The sequence below is a fragment of the Phacochoerus africanus genome, chromosome 3 (genome assembly GCF_016906955.1).
Source record: "Phacochoerus africanus isolate WHEZ1 chromosome 3, ROS_Pafr_v1, whole genome shotgun sequence".
In the NCBI taxonomy this organism is placed as follows: domain Eukaryota; kingdom Metazoa; phylum Chordata; class Mammalia; order Artiodactyla; family Suidae; genus Phacochoerus; species Phacochoerus africanus.
This window is the reverse complement of record NC_062546.1, coordinates 110,159,612-110,176,645: the sequence shown is the minus strand read 5'-3', so window position 1 is coordinate 110,176,645 and position 17,034 is coordinate 110,159,612. Positions and strand designations below refer to the sequence as shown.

General features: G+C 46.3%; 1 protein-coding gene across 2 annotated transcripts in view; it reads right to left on the bottom strand.

Annotated features, from left to right (window-relative positions):
* Window positions 1-45: 45 nt before the first annotated feature.
* The window catches only part of WWC2 (WW and C2 domain containing 2), a 182,258-nt gene continuing 165,269 nt past the window's right edge, over window positions 46-17,034 (bottom strand). For both annotated transcript variants that reach the window (XM_047772309.1, XM_047772310.1), the window contains 7 exons: window positions 16,784-16,902; window positions 15,481-15,679; window positions 14,082-14,246; window positions 11,976-12,068; window positions 6,970-7,212; window positions 2,702-2,829; window positions 46-245 (listed from right to left, as the gene is read on the bottom strand). In XM_047772309.1, the coding sequence (XP_047628265.1) occupies window positions 179-245; window positions 2,702-2,829; window positions 6,970-7,212; window positions 11,976-12,068; window positions 14,082-14,246; window positions 15,481-15,679; window positions 16,784-16,902 (1,014 nt within the window). In that variant the 3' untranslated portion in view covers window positions 46-178. The remainder of the gene's footprint in view (window positions 246-2,701; window positions 2,830-6,969; window positions 7,213-11,975; window positions 12,069-14,081; window positions 14,247-15,480; window positions 15,680-16,783; window positions 16,903-17,034) is intronic.

Below are 17,034 nucleotides of genomic sequence, written 5' to 3'. Positions count from 1 at the left end.
AAGGTACTTTACAAATTAACATGTTGAAAATCTGATGTGAAATAAAAGCTCTTTAAGAGTTGATAGATATATTACAAAAAAAAAAAAACACCCCAAAACCCCAAACAAGACAAATGTTCAGTCTTTTGCCCTTGCTAAGAAATGCAGTGGTAAAGAAAGGACTTCGTCGGTGCTGTAATCACACGTCATCAGCCGGCAGGGACGGGATGCTTATCTTCGCTCTGGTGAAGTAGGCGATCTTTTCCCTGGAGTCGGGGTGAGAAACATGCCAGCTTCAAAAGGATGTTGGAAATACTGTGCCCATTAAAAACAGTCCCAAGAATGCCAGCATGGTCTCTACAAGCCTGGATGGGAGGTCTTTTCCTTAGCCAGAGCATCGTTTAAATCAAGACTTTACAGGGAGTTCCCCATGGCTCAGCGGGTTACGAACCCGACTAGTATCCACGAGGACATGGGTTTGATCCCTGACCCAGCTCAGTGGGTTAAGGACCTGGAGTTGCCATGAGCTGTGATGTAGGTTGCAGATATGGCTCGGATCCCGCATTGTTGTGGCTGTGGGGTAGGCCGGTGGCTGCAACTCCTACTTGACCCTTCGCCTGGGAACCTCCATGTGCTGCGGGTGTGGCCCTAAAAAGCCACCAAAAAAAAAAAAAAAAGATTTTATGGAAGGACATAAACAGAATAGCTGCTCTGCCCCACTGAGAACTACCCGTGGACCAAGGCAGCAAAAACCATCCCAGGATCTCCAAGGTCAGACAGTTTTTAAACCATCGGGGGTCAGTCTACCTCTGAGAGCTTCTAGACCAGCTGGAGAAGATCCCAGAGGCCAGAATTCTCACAGCAAACTACGTGATCCTGGGAAAATTCTGAAAAGTCAACACCACACTAAGGTAAGGGCACCTTGGTGAGCGCTACCAGGACTTGGACAAAGGGAGAAGGGGCCTGACTGTCGTGGAGGCAGGTCAAGTAGAAACAACCTGAATGGGAGAAGCCGAGAAGCGAGGGGGCCGAAGGGGTCTCAGAGGTTAGGAGAGTGTTGAAAAAAATACAAGATTTTAGGGCCATAGAGCCTCCAAAGGCAGGAGCAACACGCCCATCCTCTACCAAGTCTACATTTGAACAGAATTCCCTCAAGATGAAGGCTGAGGGTGTCACAGATGCGGGGCACACTGGGCGCTGTGGAGAAGAAGAGAACACTGCCCTTCTTTGAGAAACAAACAGTTGGATGGTGGATGAAGATGTGAGAACTGAGTGGAAAAGCTCTAAGGAAAGGGGACAGAAGAGGAGGGTGAAAACCCTGGGAAACTGGAAGGGGAGTGATTTTTTGTGGTGGAGCATCCCTTCCATCTGTTCTGTTCCATAAGAGAGAAAATTAAGACTTGAAAGAGGAAGTGAGAGTGGTCACCATGTCACTGAAGGCAGAACTCAAAACTGGGGCCTTTGCCTCAACACTGCCTGCAAATGAATTTCTTTGGCTTACATGGTGTTTTTCATTAAATACCCAAAATAGCTGTCAATGTCTGCATCTGAGCTATCTCACATAAAATTCCAGGCTTCTAAGTTGCCTTGACAAATCAGGAGACCAGGGAGCACTGGGCTTTGACTCCAGGTGAGACGGCAGCTCAGGCAGAGGGCACCACAGGCCCCACCACTCCCTACTCTCCCTCTGCCCAGGCAGTGGCAGGGACTGGCCCCACGTGCTTCCAGCGTGGCCACCTCATCCCAGTCCATCTCCCTCATTTTCCTCACCTGCCTGATGATATAAATGGTTTTATATGACAAGGCACTTGAGGAGTGTTTATAAATCTTTTTTTTTTTTTGGCCAGCACCGAGTCCTAACCACTTAACCACCAGGGAACTCTCCTGTAAATCTTTATTCCAGGTTTTAGCAATGGCTGGTGTTGGATGACTTTCCCCTTGGACAATATTTCTTACTCTCAAAATGACCACAGCACCAAAGCATGAAAAGATTCCTCTAACCACACTGCAGTTCTCACCACCCCAGGGGCAGCTTTTCTGAAAGTTACAAGAGCGATTCTGGAGCAGAACAGAGGCAGGAAAGACTTGACTCTATTAAAAGCCATCACAGGAAACGAAGTGAACCCATGATGCCTCTGCCTCCTGTCCCTTCCTCCGACCCACTCAGGATAGCACCACTTCCCTCCCACTTGGTCCTCTGGCACCAAGTCCCATCCCTTCCCAGGGGTCCCTCTGCATGCATGGCCCACCCACCCTCATGTCACACATGCTCCCCCGACTGCTCCCTTGCAGCCGCAGAGCTCCTACAGACTCTGCCACGCACACACTCACACACGCAACCAGACCTAAGCCCACCGCAAACTCAAACAACCCAGCCTCATCTGTGCCCCTCCTCTCACTTGACTGAAACTGCCCTGGACAGTCACCAGTGGCGTCCAGTCTGGGGATGCTTTTCAAACCTCTTCTTTGCTGTGGGGTTTGACAGCATCAGTCACTCTCTCCACTTGGCTCCAGGACCACGTCCCTGGGTTTCCTCCTACCTCTCCAGATATTCCTGCTTCCATCTCAGTGGTCACCTTCTGGATGTTGGACCCATGTGCATTGTGAAGCCACCATATGTGGGATGAAGACCCCCATTTGTGTCTCCCCTCTGACCCCTGTGGTGAAGGCCTGCGTGACTCAGACATGCGGGGATAACCCAGGGCGTTTCGGCGGGGCCTACCTGAAGGACTGAACCTGCCGGGGCACCTTCCGGCTCTGCTCACGGAGCCGACACACGTCCTTGGAGACCTGCCTCATCAACTTCTCTGCATTCAAATCCTGCTTCTGCTCTTCTTTTGACTGTTCAGCCTGGCAAGGAAATGAAACACAGGACCCCACAGAATGTTAGTTAGATTCCCAGAGGTGCTAAGACTTGAAAGATGCCGGCCTCGCGCAAGGAGGGCAGCCTGGCAGCCTAGGATCTGGGGGCTTCACCAGACGACACCCACATGCCCAACTCAAGCTGATAGGGAGCAGCCACTGGGTCGGGCCAAGTGTGTTTTAAGGCATTTAAAAAATCTTATTACATAGACAATATGGGAGCACCTGGTTACATCTGGAAAACCTGATAATCCCCCAAAAGAAATTAAAAATAATTCACAGCACTGTGTTCAGGAAACACATGCTGCTAACATTTTGGCAAATACACTTTCAACATTTTATTCATCTTTTCAACCCACTTTTTTTTTTTTCCTGTTTTAGCCATTTTAACAGCTGTTCATTGAAGCAGAATTTACATACCGCAAAGTGCACTCAGAAGTGTGCTGCCTGAGGACTTTTACAAAGTGATAGCTTCTCACCTGCTGGCCCTGAGCATGTGAAAGGACCGGAAGTCAGGGAGAGGCCAGAGGATGTCTTAGTCCCTCAGTTTCCACTGAGGGTCCTACTTCCAGGAGGACGTGTTCTGAGCTGTGCTCTGGCCCTTGGCCGGGGGTTGGGGGGCGGGTGTGTTGGGAGGGACACTATTAATTTAAGTCAGACGTTGGGGAGACTGCTCATCTAAGATGCCCCACCCTGCACTGGTCAAACCCTCTCCGCTCGGCCTCCTAAGTGGGGCACTCCAGTGACAGAATTTAAATGCAGCCCTGCTCAGTGGAGGCCACTAGTCATGGTGGGGCAGCTGGGGCTGTAAAGGAAGTGGGTGGGGAAATTTAGAATGTTCGTATTTGCAGCTCAGAGCACAGTCTTATGAGAAAGATGAGCTCAGGCCAGAACTAAGCTGTTGGCACAAAGACACAGAAGGAAGAATGGCTTTGCTGACAGGGTGCCTACATCCTGCTGTGAGCTGGTGGACCTTCCCATCACTGGGACCCTTTTGGACTTGAAAAGGCCAACTACTGTACTTGTGTTATTAACTTAACAGGTAAGGACCTTAAAAGCAGATGAGACTAGCGCTGGCAAGAAGGGAATTAAGGGTCTTGTCTCCCCAAATGCACATACTGTTTCAGACACCTTTAAGGCCAGGAGTCACGCTTAAGAGACAAGATCTCTGACTGGTTCACAGTGAAAGGTAGACAAATAGCAATTCTACTACTAGCATTTGTGCCCTGGAGATACTACTGAAACAAGAGAAGTGCCCTAAAATGTACATGGATATTCATTTTCACATTGTCTCTAACTGAAATTTGGGAAACTATCATTAATAGAACAATGAAATGATTATCATATATTTATGAATAAATATATATGATGATATACTCATAATATTGTCTACTATGAATGCCTTAAAAACAATGAATTTTAGCAACAGTTACTAATATGGAAAACTTTTCGTCATATATTAATAGAATTAAGTGGGAAAAAAAAAACCCAGTTTCAGAATACATCTTTAGACCCTATTTTTCTTTAAATCTGCTAAATGACACTGACACATACATGGCATAAAAAAGAGCTGGAAGGACATACACCAAACTGTCATCAGTGGTCACCCTGGGGAATGGGGCTCAAGGGCACGTCTACCTTTTGCTTTATTGTTGTGCATTATTTGGGTTTGTTACAATGTGTTAGTTTTTTAACTAAAAAAACTTAAAAAAAAAATTTACGGCTGCACCCTTGGCATATTTAAATTCCCAGGGCCAGGGATTGAATCCAAGCCATAGCTGTGGCAATACAGGATCCTTTAATTGGGAGCCAGGGATTGAATGGTCACTTCTGCAGTGACCCAAGATGCTGCAGTTGGATTCTTAACCCACTGCACCACAGTGGGAACTCAAACTTTTAAAAATTTATAATATTCTTATCACAAAAGTGCACTAAACTCACTTTAAACTTGAAAGCAAAAATGCTGTTGCACTTTTAGGAAAGATGACATTTTACCAAAACTATTTATTCAGGCATGTATTTATGAGGAATCAACTTACACCACTTTTTGGAAAGGCCCCAGGTGAGGGACTTAGTAAACACAAAGGAACGACTCCTACCAGGATGTGGTACATCAAACTAGGAAACTAGTCATTCTACTAAAGTATTGCTGCTATTCTAAATCTCAGTAATTTATATCATGAACAAAACAGTCTTAAATAAGCCATCTGCTTATTGATTTGAACAAACAGAAATCAGGAAAAGCCAGAGAAGGAAGGTACAGGCTGGATATATTTAGGTAAGAAAATCTAGTCCATTTCCCCAAGAAAGTGTATTTTAGCAGATCGGAGATATAAGAGGCCCCAGGGCACCTGTTCAGAACTTGGTCCCCTTCCATATGAATGGGAGGGTAGAGGGCTATTTTATCCCTTGTAGCGTCCTATTAAGATGGCCCCTCTAGGTAACCTTAAAGGCTGCTGATAGTTTCAACTACCAGCATTTATGCAGTGACTGCAAAATCCCCTTGAACCTGACTTTGGAGTTCCCTGGCGGCCTAGTGGTTAAGGATCTGGCGTTGTCACTGCAGTGGCTCAGGTTCAATCCCTGGCCTGGGAACTTCTGCATGCCGTGGGTTCGGCCACAAACAAACAAACTTGGCTTTGATTTGTGCAAAGACTGACTACCATGGAACACAAGCAGCTGTTCCTCTTCCTGCTGTATAAGAACACACTTCACTAAAGACTCCCTTTTTCTCTGTGTTTATATATTTATATCTATACCTGGATCTGTATCTTCCTCCAAAAGCCTGGGTGCCAAAATATAGCATCAAATTTTCATCAGCTGTTAACAATCAATAACAGCCAACTCTGCAGGCAGTTAAGTCTCAATGCTGAGTACTTCACTGTAATCATTAAGATTTATTTTGTTGAATGAGATGTATTAATAGCTTTGGCACAACTTTTCTTAGCAGATTTTAACTTTTAAAGATGTTAACATCTGTATTAGTTTACACTTTTAAGGAGCCTAGCATCATGGAACACTGGCATTTTGACAGGGAAATACTCAGAGGAAGAAAAATAAATTTCTGCTTTGTACGCAACTTGAGGGTCCTTTGGAAAAATGCCAACCCTCCCTGGACATGCCTCTCCCCGTCTCCGACAAGTCTGCCTGGTTCACAAGGATCAGAAGCCAGTTTTTATGCCCTGGGTTCCAGGAGAGTGTGCCTGACCTCCAGTTTACGCGAGGGGGCCTGACCTGCAGAAAGGTCCAGTGATTTACTTACAGTGATGAGCAGTTAATGAGCCTGACGGAGCAAGGAACACAATCCAGTTCTAATTTACAGTCCTTAGTTTCTCGCTCTGCTTCCTAAGGGGGTTGTGTGGTGCTTGAGGACACTAACTCTGATTCCTATTCTGGGCTGCAAAACAGACTTTCAGCCACAGAGGAGGAAGGTTATGGAGTGTGACCCAGAGGCCTGACAGCTTTCCTGACAAGGGAGGCAAGTCTGGGCTCTGCTGCGGGCTTCCATTCACGGCTTCCCTGGGAGCCATCTTTTTTATGGCAATTGGCAGGCTCTTTGCTCATTGTTAGGTGTTTTATGGCCACAGGGCTGAAAACCTCACAAAGCCCCAACTGCAGGGGAGAGGTGGACATGAAAGGGCAGAGTGTGTCTCTGTGTGTGTCTGCACGTATATAAGGAGTGGACCTGGGAATGAAGAGCAAGCAGGAGAGAAGCTGATAGTTCTCACCAACTTCTGAGGCCAGAATGAAAGGTGTACAGTTGGAACAGCCTCTCTGTCACGGAGCTGGTGACCACGTCCTTTGTCAGGGATGAGAAATAGAAGCACACATATCAAATGATCTATGCACAGAGAGTTGGTAAAAATAAAGATTTACAGAAAAATTTGTACTCAGGGGAATCAGACGGTTCTCAAACAGTACAAATGCACCTTGTTTTGCAGGTTCTTTCTTCACCATTGTTTGATGCAGCAGCTGCCACTAGGCGGGAGGAAACACAATGGGAACAAATGTGTCCCAAGTTCTGGCAGACTACTGCCAGACTGGGGTGGAGGTGGGGCCCCTTCCACGCTGCAGTTTAGGCCACGTGACCTCCAGGGAAGGGCCTCATGGTGACCCCAAGCGCTGTACCTGCTTCTCGGCCTGCCTCAGCAGCTTCTGGAATCCCTCGTCCTCCAGCACGCCTGGCGGAAGGTCGGTCTCGCCCTGGGCCTTCAGGGCCTCGAGCTTCTGCCTCAAGCCCCGCAGGGCCTGCAGCTCGTCATTGAGGCGGCTCTGCCGGGTCAGAGAGGCCTGGAGGTCCAGCTCCAAGTCCAGGGAGGTTCGCACTGGGCATTCTGGCGCTGCCCTTCTGAGGACCGGCTGGCACACTGTCTGCAGAGTTAGGAAACAACACAACACCCTCACAACACTGGTGGTCACTATTCTGCTCTCCCCTTCCCTGGAATCAAAGTCTGACCGGCTGAGTGACTGTGACCTGCTCTGGCCAGTGAAGGGGGAGTGAGAGGAATGTGAGTCCCCTCCAGGCAGAAGCCCTGCAAAGCCAGCACGACATCTGTACAGTCTTGTCCCCTGCTGGAGGGGCAGCAGAGATCTAGAGGTGGAGGCCCTGGTGGCTGGGGTCCTGAGGGAGGACAAGGAGCGGGGCGTCCAGCCCACCTGCCAGGAACAAGCAGTTAAGCCACAAGTGAACCTTCATGGTTTGAAACCACAGAGATTTTTAAAGTTGTTACCGTGGTGAAGCCCAGCTTAGCCTGACCAATTTACTACACAAGGCCGGCCCTCTACAAACAACCAATACATTATAGGAAACCTAGAGCTCTTCCATTCAGGACATGTAATGGCAGGCCCTTAGCTTATTCCCTTGGCTACCACTTCTGTACATGCCAGCCCGTATGTCACTGGTCAGGGGAGAAAGGTGTTGACTCCCTCCTCCAATCAATGTTTTTTTTTTTTTTTTGCTTTTTGCTTTTTAGGGATGCAATGGCAGCATATAGAAGTTCCCAGACTAGATCCCAGCAGCGTGGGATCCGAGCCACATCTGCGATCTACACCACAGCTCATAGCAATGCTGGATCCTTAACCCACTGGGCGAGGCCAGGGATCGAACCTGCGTCCTCATGGATGCTAGCTGGGTTTGCTACTGCTGAGCCACAACGGGAACTCCACCTATCAACATTCTTAAACTCCAGCTCCTTCTTTCACTTCCCATTGTCTATTACCTACTTTCAGCCCTGAATCACTGTGTTCTTTCTGGGGCCAGGCTTATCCACTTACTGAGAAATAATTACTCAATATGCAAGAATAAATGTCTGCTGGGGGTTTGTAGGCAAAACAGTAGGAAGAGAAGATGAAGTTTTGACCTCGAGGACTTCGTTCAGAGAATGATACAAGCCAGTGAACAGCAATAAACCCTGAAGCAGCATCTTGTGTCACAGGGAGTGAGGGGAAGGGAGAGATCATTTGGGGCTGGGTCAGACGCTCTTGAGGAAAGGAATTTTTTCTTTTTTGTCTTTTTAGGGCCGAATCCCCTGCCACATATGGAGGTTCCCAGGCTAGGGGTCTAATCGGAGCTACAGCTGCCAGCCTACACCACAGCCACAGCAACACAGGATCCAAGCGGCGTCCATGACCTACACCACAGCTCATGGCAATGCTGGACCCTTAACTCACTGAGCGAGGCCAGGAATCGAACCTGTGTCCTCACGAATACTAGTCAGGTTCATTAACCACTGAGTCACAACGGGAACTCCTGAGGAAAGGAAATCTAATGAGGCTGGGCAGGAGCACGGAAGCAGAAGCAAACAAGGCAGGTATTTCTTGCCTGGACTGTTGGCAGTGGGAATGGAAAATAAGATAGAAACTGGTACTATCTGATACAAGAGCACAGGACTCAGACTTGACAGGCACTCCAGCCTGAAGATCTGGAACAGTGGTGGTGCTCATGACAGACAAAATGGAGAGAGAAGCCTGTCTGTCCCTCTTCCCGTTTCAGAGCCGCAGCCCAGGTCTGAATAGCTTTCATTGTCTCCTTGCTCAGCACATACTGCTGGAACATTCTCTAACGTTCTTCTTATTGGATTTCCCTTTATTCGGCCTCTATGCTAGTAAACTTATTACACAGCAGAATCCTCTAAACACACTCTCTTCACCTGCATTACTCAAGTTTCTGGTCAGGAATCCGTACTAGGTGTCAGGCAGGTGGAGGCTTTCTAAAGACGCCTGTGGCAGGGGCCTGCTGGGAAGTGTTCGACAGAGGGCTCACTGATTTCCAAGACTTGCCAATTGCCTTGGTGTCAAAGCTCCTGCCGCAACCGCTTTCTGGCCATCAGTGTCGCACGCTGAAATGGGAAGAGCAGTGCCGACAGGTCTCCCCAGCCTCCTGCCTCATGCCCCGGGCACTGCCTTCCCAGCTGCTGTCAGTGACCTTCAGAGACACTTCTGCTCTTCGCCTCCACCTCTTTCTCGTGTTCTGTCTCCTAAATCAGAGTACTGTTCCCCATTTACATCTACCAAACCCTCTGCCCACTTTATGTTTTCTAGGGCTGCACCCTTGGCATGTGGAGGTTCCCAGGCTAGGGGTAGAATTGGAGCTGTAGCTGCCAGCCTATACCACATCCACAGCAACGCGGGATCCAAGCCGCATCTGCGACCTACACCACAGCTCACAGCAACACCGGATCCCTGATCTATTGAGCAAACCCACATCCTCATGGATACCAGTCGGATTCACTTCTGCGGTGCCACGATGGGAACTCACTCTATCTGCCCACCTTAAATAATCTCCTAAACAATGTCTCAGGATTCACCTTTGTCTGGTTCAAGAAGTTCTAATAACTAAGTTTATCAGTACCCTGACTGTTTTTCAGCTCCATTCAGTTCATACACACTATGGTTAAAACTTCTCTGAAAAGGGCTACCATCCTCTAAGAGTATGTGCTTTTAAAAATGCAGGGGAGAAGTTCCTGTCGTGGAGCAGTGGTTAACGAATCCGACTAGGAACCTTGAGGTTTTGGGTACGATCCCTGGCCTTGCTCAGTGGGTTAAGGATCCGGCTTTGCCGTGAGCTGTGGTATAGGTCGCAGACGTGGCTTGGATCCCGCATTGCTGCGTCTCTGGCACAGGCCGGTGGCTACAGCTCTGATTCTACCCCTGTCCTGGGAACCTCCATGTGCCTGGGTGCCGCCCTAGAAAAGGCAAAAAGACAAAAAAAAAAAAAATGCAGGGGACTTTTAAAGGAGAAGAGAAGAATTTTCATTCAAACTGGTGGAAATTTAGGTGCTTTCAAAGCATAAAGTTTGGTAATTTGAAAGATCTGTACTTCAAAATGTCCTGAAAATGCTGATGTTAAATAAATTCACATTCACCTTTAGAAAAGAGAAATGTAGAGTTCCTGTGGTGGCTCAGCAGAAACGAATCTCACTAGTATCCATGAGGACAAAGGTTCGATCCCTGGCCTCACTCAATGGGTTGAGGATCCGGTGTTGCTGTGAGCTGTGGTGTAGGTCACAGACGTGGCTCAAATCCCGAGGTGCTGTGGCTGTGGCATAGGCTGGCGGCTACAGCTCCCATCCGACCCCTAGCCTGGGAACCTCCATATGCCTCAGGTGCAGCCCTAAAAAAGGCAAAAAGGCAAAAAATAAAAATAAAAAAAGAGAGAGAGAGAAAGAGAGAGAAAGAAAAGAAAAGAGAAATGCGCTTATGACTGTCTAGTAACTAGGAAGTTAAATGTTATCTAGTCACACAGTGGCTTTATTTTTTTTTAATTTTTTTTGTCTTTTTTTTTTTTTTGCTATTTCTTTGGGCCGCTCCCGCAGCATATGGAGGTTCCCAGGCTAGGGGTCTAATCGGAGCTGTAGCCACTGGCCTACGCCAGAGCCACAGCAACGCAGGATCCGAGCCGTGTCTGCAACCTACACCACAGCTCATGGCAATGCCGGATCGTTAACCCACTGAGCAAGGGCAGGGACCGAACCTGCAACCTCATGGTTCCTAGTCGGATTCGTTAACTACTGCGCCACCACGGGAACTCCCACACAGTGGCTTTAAACCAGAGTCACTGGGGGGGATAATTATACAACTTAAGCTTCCAATCTCCACTCCCAGCCTCTCCATCCACAATGGCTGAACTCTGACCAAGCTGGGTCACTCCTTATCCTCTGCATGTGTTTTTCTGCCCCCGTGTCATTTCATGCCACCTACTGACAGCACCCAGTATCCATCTCCAACCCCTGCAACAAAGTGTCCGCTTTCTTTTGAAATCTTTTGAAACTTTATGGGGGCATCAAGGCCAGAGACCCTCTCACAAGGCCTTTTTGATCCTCCCAGCCAGATGAGCTCACTCCTCTCTTGCATCCACACTTGGAAGAGCCCCGTGTGCCCTCAGAAGGTCTGCTCTGGGCTGGGAAGTCCTGTCCCATCACTGCAGGGCTCAATGTGCCCAGTGCTGCCTGCTTACTGAACAACATGATCTCAGCTGAAATAAAGCAGCTTAGGAAATTAGTCCAGACAATGGTTGGTAAACAAATAACTTTCCATTAGAATTTCCGCTGTTGGTAAGTAAATACGAATTTCTGAACAGTCCAACCATTTATTTATTTAAATATGCATCCAGGGTTACCCTTTCAAGCTCATCCAGAGACCTCTGGCTTCCAGCAAAACCTGACTTGGGCTTTTCCATCTTCATTAATCTTAACCTTCTAAAAATATCTGTCTATAAGTGAGTTACTGAAGCCATGTACTACTTTACCAGAATGTCTGCCCCTCACAAAAGGGATGGGTGTTATGTTCTCCCCACCGCAGCTGAGAGCCCGCTGTGGTGTGGACACCAGGCGGTCAGCGGCAGAGTGCGCCCCCACTCGGCGGCCCTTCTCCAACCATCTAAATTCACTGCTTTCATCATCACAGGTCCCAAACAGGTGACGAACGAACGCTGTCCAGCAGGCCTGTCCTCCCAAATGACACACTGTGTCTCCATAATACAATGGCTTCCTCCCATAGCCCAGGAGCATGGGGCAAGGATGCTCAGTGGTGCCGGTGTTCATGCTTTCATGCTTCTGACAGTCAAGGCTCTGGGTGGGTCAGAAGACATGTTCTCTGGGTCTAGGACAGTGGGGTGTTGCTGAGGGAATACATACCCTTTTCACTCTCAAACTTCGCCGTTCGGTGGAATTTCTTACGAACAGTGATTTCTTAGCCAGGGTGGAACTGTCACTGTCACTTCGATTTAACTGGAAACAAGTGTAAAAAAAGGGAAATCACTGGATAATAAGTGATTATTATGTCAGGGGAAGTTTACAACTGAGAAGTTTATCACAGAAAGAAGGTAGTGATAACACAGGTTTATTTCTTTATGAAAATGCTCCTCAAACAAGTTTTTCTGTTTGATGTGCTTCTTATTTTATTGTCTTTTTGCCTTTTCTAGGGCTTCACCTGTGGCATATGGAGGTTCCCAGACGAGGGGTCTAATCGAAGCTGTAGATGCCAGCCTACGCCAGAGCCATAGCAAAGCCAGATCCAAGCCACTTCTTCAACCTATAACACAGCTCAGGGCAACGCTGGATCCTTAATCCACTGAGCGAGGCCAGGGATCAAACCTGTAACCTCATGGTTCCTAGTCGGATTAGTTACCACTGAGCCATGAAGGGAACTCCTGATGTGCTTCTTAAATAACTTGATTCTCTTAAATAAATGCCTTTTGGTGGCAGTTATCAGAAGTCATGTGTTAAGATAATTACATCTAGTTTGAAATAAAATTATCCTGTGTATTTTTAGCTAATATGCACTATTCATTCTTTAAAAGAAAGGTCTGTATAATGCACAGAGCTCAAGGTCAGAGTGAGGTCACAGTATGTGCAATCCAGCACACCCCTAGCCAATGTCCCACTCTCCCCATCCTCACTCCCTCACCTGCTTCAGGTCTTTGCTGAAATGGCACCTTCTGAATCCTACTTAAATTTGCAACCCTCAGCTTCAACATTCCCATTTCTTCTTAAGTTTCTCTACTGTTTCCTATAGCATTGGTCTTCACAATTTATCTATCATGTTTATTGTGTGGCTCAACCCTTAAGAATGTAAGCCCTGCAAAAGCAGAGTCTGAGGCTTCTGTTCACGGGTGAGTCCCAAATATCTACAAATATGCTTAAGAAATAGTAGGTGCTTAATAAAAATGTTTGTTGAATTGAATGCATATATTTACAATTTTGAAAGTATTTTCTAACCCATTTTCTAATGTTAAATCTAAATTGCTATAAATCACAAATACTTATGGAAGTAGAATTTGGTTGATCCAAATTACACAATATTCTCCATTGAACTCTGAATGTGATTCAGTGTCTGGAGGCATTAGTAAGGGCGATTTTTGTTCTAAAACCCAATTCACATTTTTTTTTTGTCTTTTAGGGGCGCACCCACGGCATATGGAGGTTCCCAGGCTAGGGATCAAATTGGAGCTGTAGCCACTGGCCTATAACACAGCCACAACAAGGCAGGATCCAAGCTGCAGCTGCGACCTATACCACAGCTCAGGGCAATGCTGGATCCTCAACCCACTGAGCAAGGCCAGGGATCGAACCTGTGTCCTCATGGATACTAGTCGGATTCATTTCCACTGAGCCACGATGCAAACTCCCAATTCACAATTTTTGATTCAGCAGGACTAATGTGGTTTGAAGTATGCATGAAATGCAGCAGAAATATATAAGATATTATAAATCTACAGTTCCGATTGGACCCCTAGCCTGGGAACCTCCATGTACCGTGGGTGCGGCCCTAAAAAGACAACAGACAAAAAAAAAAACAAAACAAAAACAAAAAGATATTATAAATCTCAAGTCACTTGAAGTTTCTAAATACGTCCTAATGTCCAAACAGACTTAGCAGCCAGATCTTTAATGTTACTTATTTGCCAATAAATGGCATTAGAAACAGAGAGACATTAAATTTGGGAAAAGAAAGAAAAAAAGTTCCACAACTCAAACTACAAAAAACGATTGAGAGTGATATTTTATGGCATTTCTAGCCATGAGTATTTGTAGTGTTTCAAGATCTCTGTGGCACAATCTATTGCCACTAATAGGCCACTCCCTGGCAGGGGTCAGGGACAGGCAGCAGCTCCCCAAGAGGTCTGTCTGCCTGACCTGGCTGACAACCAGCCCCACCCCACACAGAGCCCCTGCCCTGAAGATAATGCCCTGCCCCACAGACGCCCCGCCCCGTCGACGCCCCACCTACAGATGGCTTACCCTGCAGACGTACTGGCTCCGCTCCCCAGGGGAGAAGGTCTGCGAGCGAACAATCACGCTGCTCCTCACGAAGGGACGCTGTCGGGCGCTCAGACCGCTGCGGTCTTTGGGGCGAACTGCCACACTGGCACTGCCTGCCTCGTCCGTGTTTGTCTCTTTATCAACCTAGAAGAGGAGTCAGTAACTTGTCAGGATTGGAGACACGTAGGCAAGTTGATGCTACTTTCTTCTGAGTAGGAAAGAAATACCTAATCTTACAAGAGACTCATCTAGCACCAAGGCTACTTCTAAGAGACAGGCTTCTTTCTCCTGATGGGAACCACGTGTGATGGTTTTCTGCTTAGGTCTTAGGTCTGTGGGTAGGATAACATCTAACCAGGAGAGTTACCTATAAGTGGCGGTGCCACCTCTAACAGATTCGATTTTTAAAATGAAAGTTTAGATTTACAGAGGGCAAATGTGCTTCTACAAAGAATCTCATTTGAGAATGCTTCACTCTTAACATTATTCAACTTTCTGATTCATTTTTTTCAGAATAAATGATAAAAGTAATTAAAGAAAATGAAAATTGAACCTCAGGTTTACACAGAATGTGCAATTATATATATATACACCATCATTCCTTGGTATTCATGGGGATGGGTTCCAGGGTGCCAACATCCGTGAATGCACGGGTCCCATGGTTGGCCCTCTATCTGTGGTTCCACTTTCTCGCCTTCAGCGATTGTGTACGGTTCACAATCTGCCCTTTGCTGAACCAGATTCAAGGCTGGTTGAATCCGAGGATGCAGATTCCGAGGGCCGGGAGTATACGTACATGTAAAGTCTTCCATTAACGTATAACATTATGTTTCTCAAAAATAAAGAATTGAAATTCCAGAGTTCCCAAGTTTGCCAGCATCCTCAAACCCTGAAAATGATTTTTCCCCTTTGGGGCTGTCAGTCTTAACGTGCCTCTTACTAACTAGCAAAGTCATCTGCTTAATACACATGGCTGGCGCCTGTGCCTAAACGGAGTCATCTGCCACCTTCTGGTGTCACCTCAATCAGGGCACCATCTAACCAAAATGAGCTTTACATGCTTACCTCTTGCTTAAAATTGAAATAAACTTACAAAATTTATGAAACTTAGTTCTGAAAATGCTTTCAGTAAATATTCACAGGACATTTACAGAGAGCTAAATAGCACTGTCTTCTTACATGAAATTTAAGTGGAAAATGAATATTTGGGGCCTATTTGAAAATGTCAAGGCATTTACAACGCTTCTTACGGTCTACTCCCATAAATGCCCATCCTGGCACAAAATCCTAATAAGGAATTATACTTGAAGACACAAAATGGGTCCTCATGGTGCCTCTGGGAGACCAAGTTTTAGGAGGGGTAGCTGAGAAAGCTCACCAGGGCAGGTACTCCAGAGGGAGGCTGACTCCCAAGGTCATTGGCACAGCTGTTGCTTTTCCTACTCATGTCCTCATTCACTTCCGGCACACTCAGGCATGAGCTTAAGTCTTCTGCACAGTGATTGCCCTCAGCCAACTTATCTTCAGCCCCTTCCTCAGCCGCAATTTCATCAGAGGCCTCTCTTAGCATGGTTAACCTATGGTGAAACAAAACACAATACCATTCAAGGTCAAGCAGGCATGCTCCGTGATCAGTGCAACCTGGACACTTTACCCATAATCTGGGTGATGAGCAGATTCACACATTGCGACTCAAGCCAGTTCTCAGGCTGGAACTTTCACTATGCATATATGTGCCAACGGCAATTCCAACATAACAGTATAAACAACAATACATTCAAAAATTAAACCAAATGTTTTACATATATACTAAAAAGAATGACACATTCACTAAAATTTGTTTTTAGAGAAAACAGTACAAACCTAGAAAGATCGTTCTTTATACATATGTGAATCTAGACAAGGGCTATAATAAACTTTTTTTCTTTTAAAAAAAAATGAGGTATGAATAATGAGAAGGAAACAGAAAAGAAGGTGAAAATGGCAAGAGACAGAAAAATAACTACTCAAGCTGTTTTCTAAACATCAGCTTTGACTTATCAGAGCCTAAATGGTACTTCTGGTAGTTTGCAGAAAAGGAGTTGTTTTTAAATTTATGTATGACTCTACCAAAAACTAGCATATACCTTTCAAAATAGATAGTTTAGACTTGAAATAGTGTCAAAATTACTGAAAGCAAGGAGTTCTCATTGTGGCTCAGCGAGAACGAACCCAACTAGCATCCATGAGGATTTGGATTTGATCCCTGGCCTCGTTCAGTGTGTAAAAGATCCAGCGTTACCATGAGCTGTGGTGTAGGTCACAGACTTGGCTTGGATCCTGAGTTGTTTGTGGCTGTGGTGTAGGCTGCTGGCAGCTGCAGCTCTGTTCTGACACCTAGCCTGGGAATTTCCATAAACCACGAGTGTGGCCCTAAGAAGGAAAAAAAAAAAAAATTACTGAAGCAAGAACAAAGATTCTTGATCATGTGTTAACTTTGCCCACAGTCTTGCCATTCCTTCTTTTAACTCTCTATTGACCAAGGAGAGGCTTTCCCCTGGGGCAGCTCCCTGAAGCTGCATTACTTTCCATTAATTTCAGAATAAGATCTAAACCTATGAAGGTTTCCCGGAACGTTTCTTATGAGAAACTAAACACATCCTCTCTGAGATCCCAGTAGCAACAGGAAATAACGGCTTTACCAATCTCCATCTGGACCTCTTTGCTCTTCTTCTTGCCCTGGGTCTTCTTCTTGTGCTAATTCTTTTTCCACAGCCAATAGCTCAGCTGATGTTCTTGCGAGTAAGGCTGACACTGCATCCTGGAGAAGGTAAAACACATGGCAATGAAATTATATACATCACAAAATGATTTAAAAACTTATCAGTTGGGGACTTATGCTTCCAGTTGTGAAAAAGAAGGAAGTATGAAACCCAATTCCATTGAGACCAAA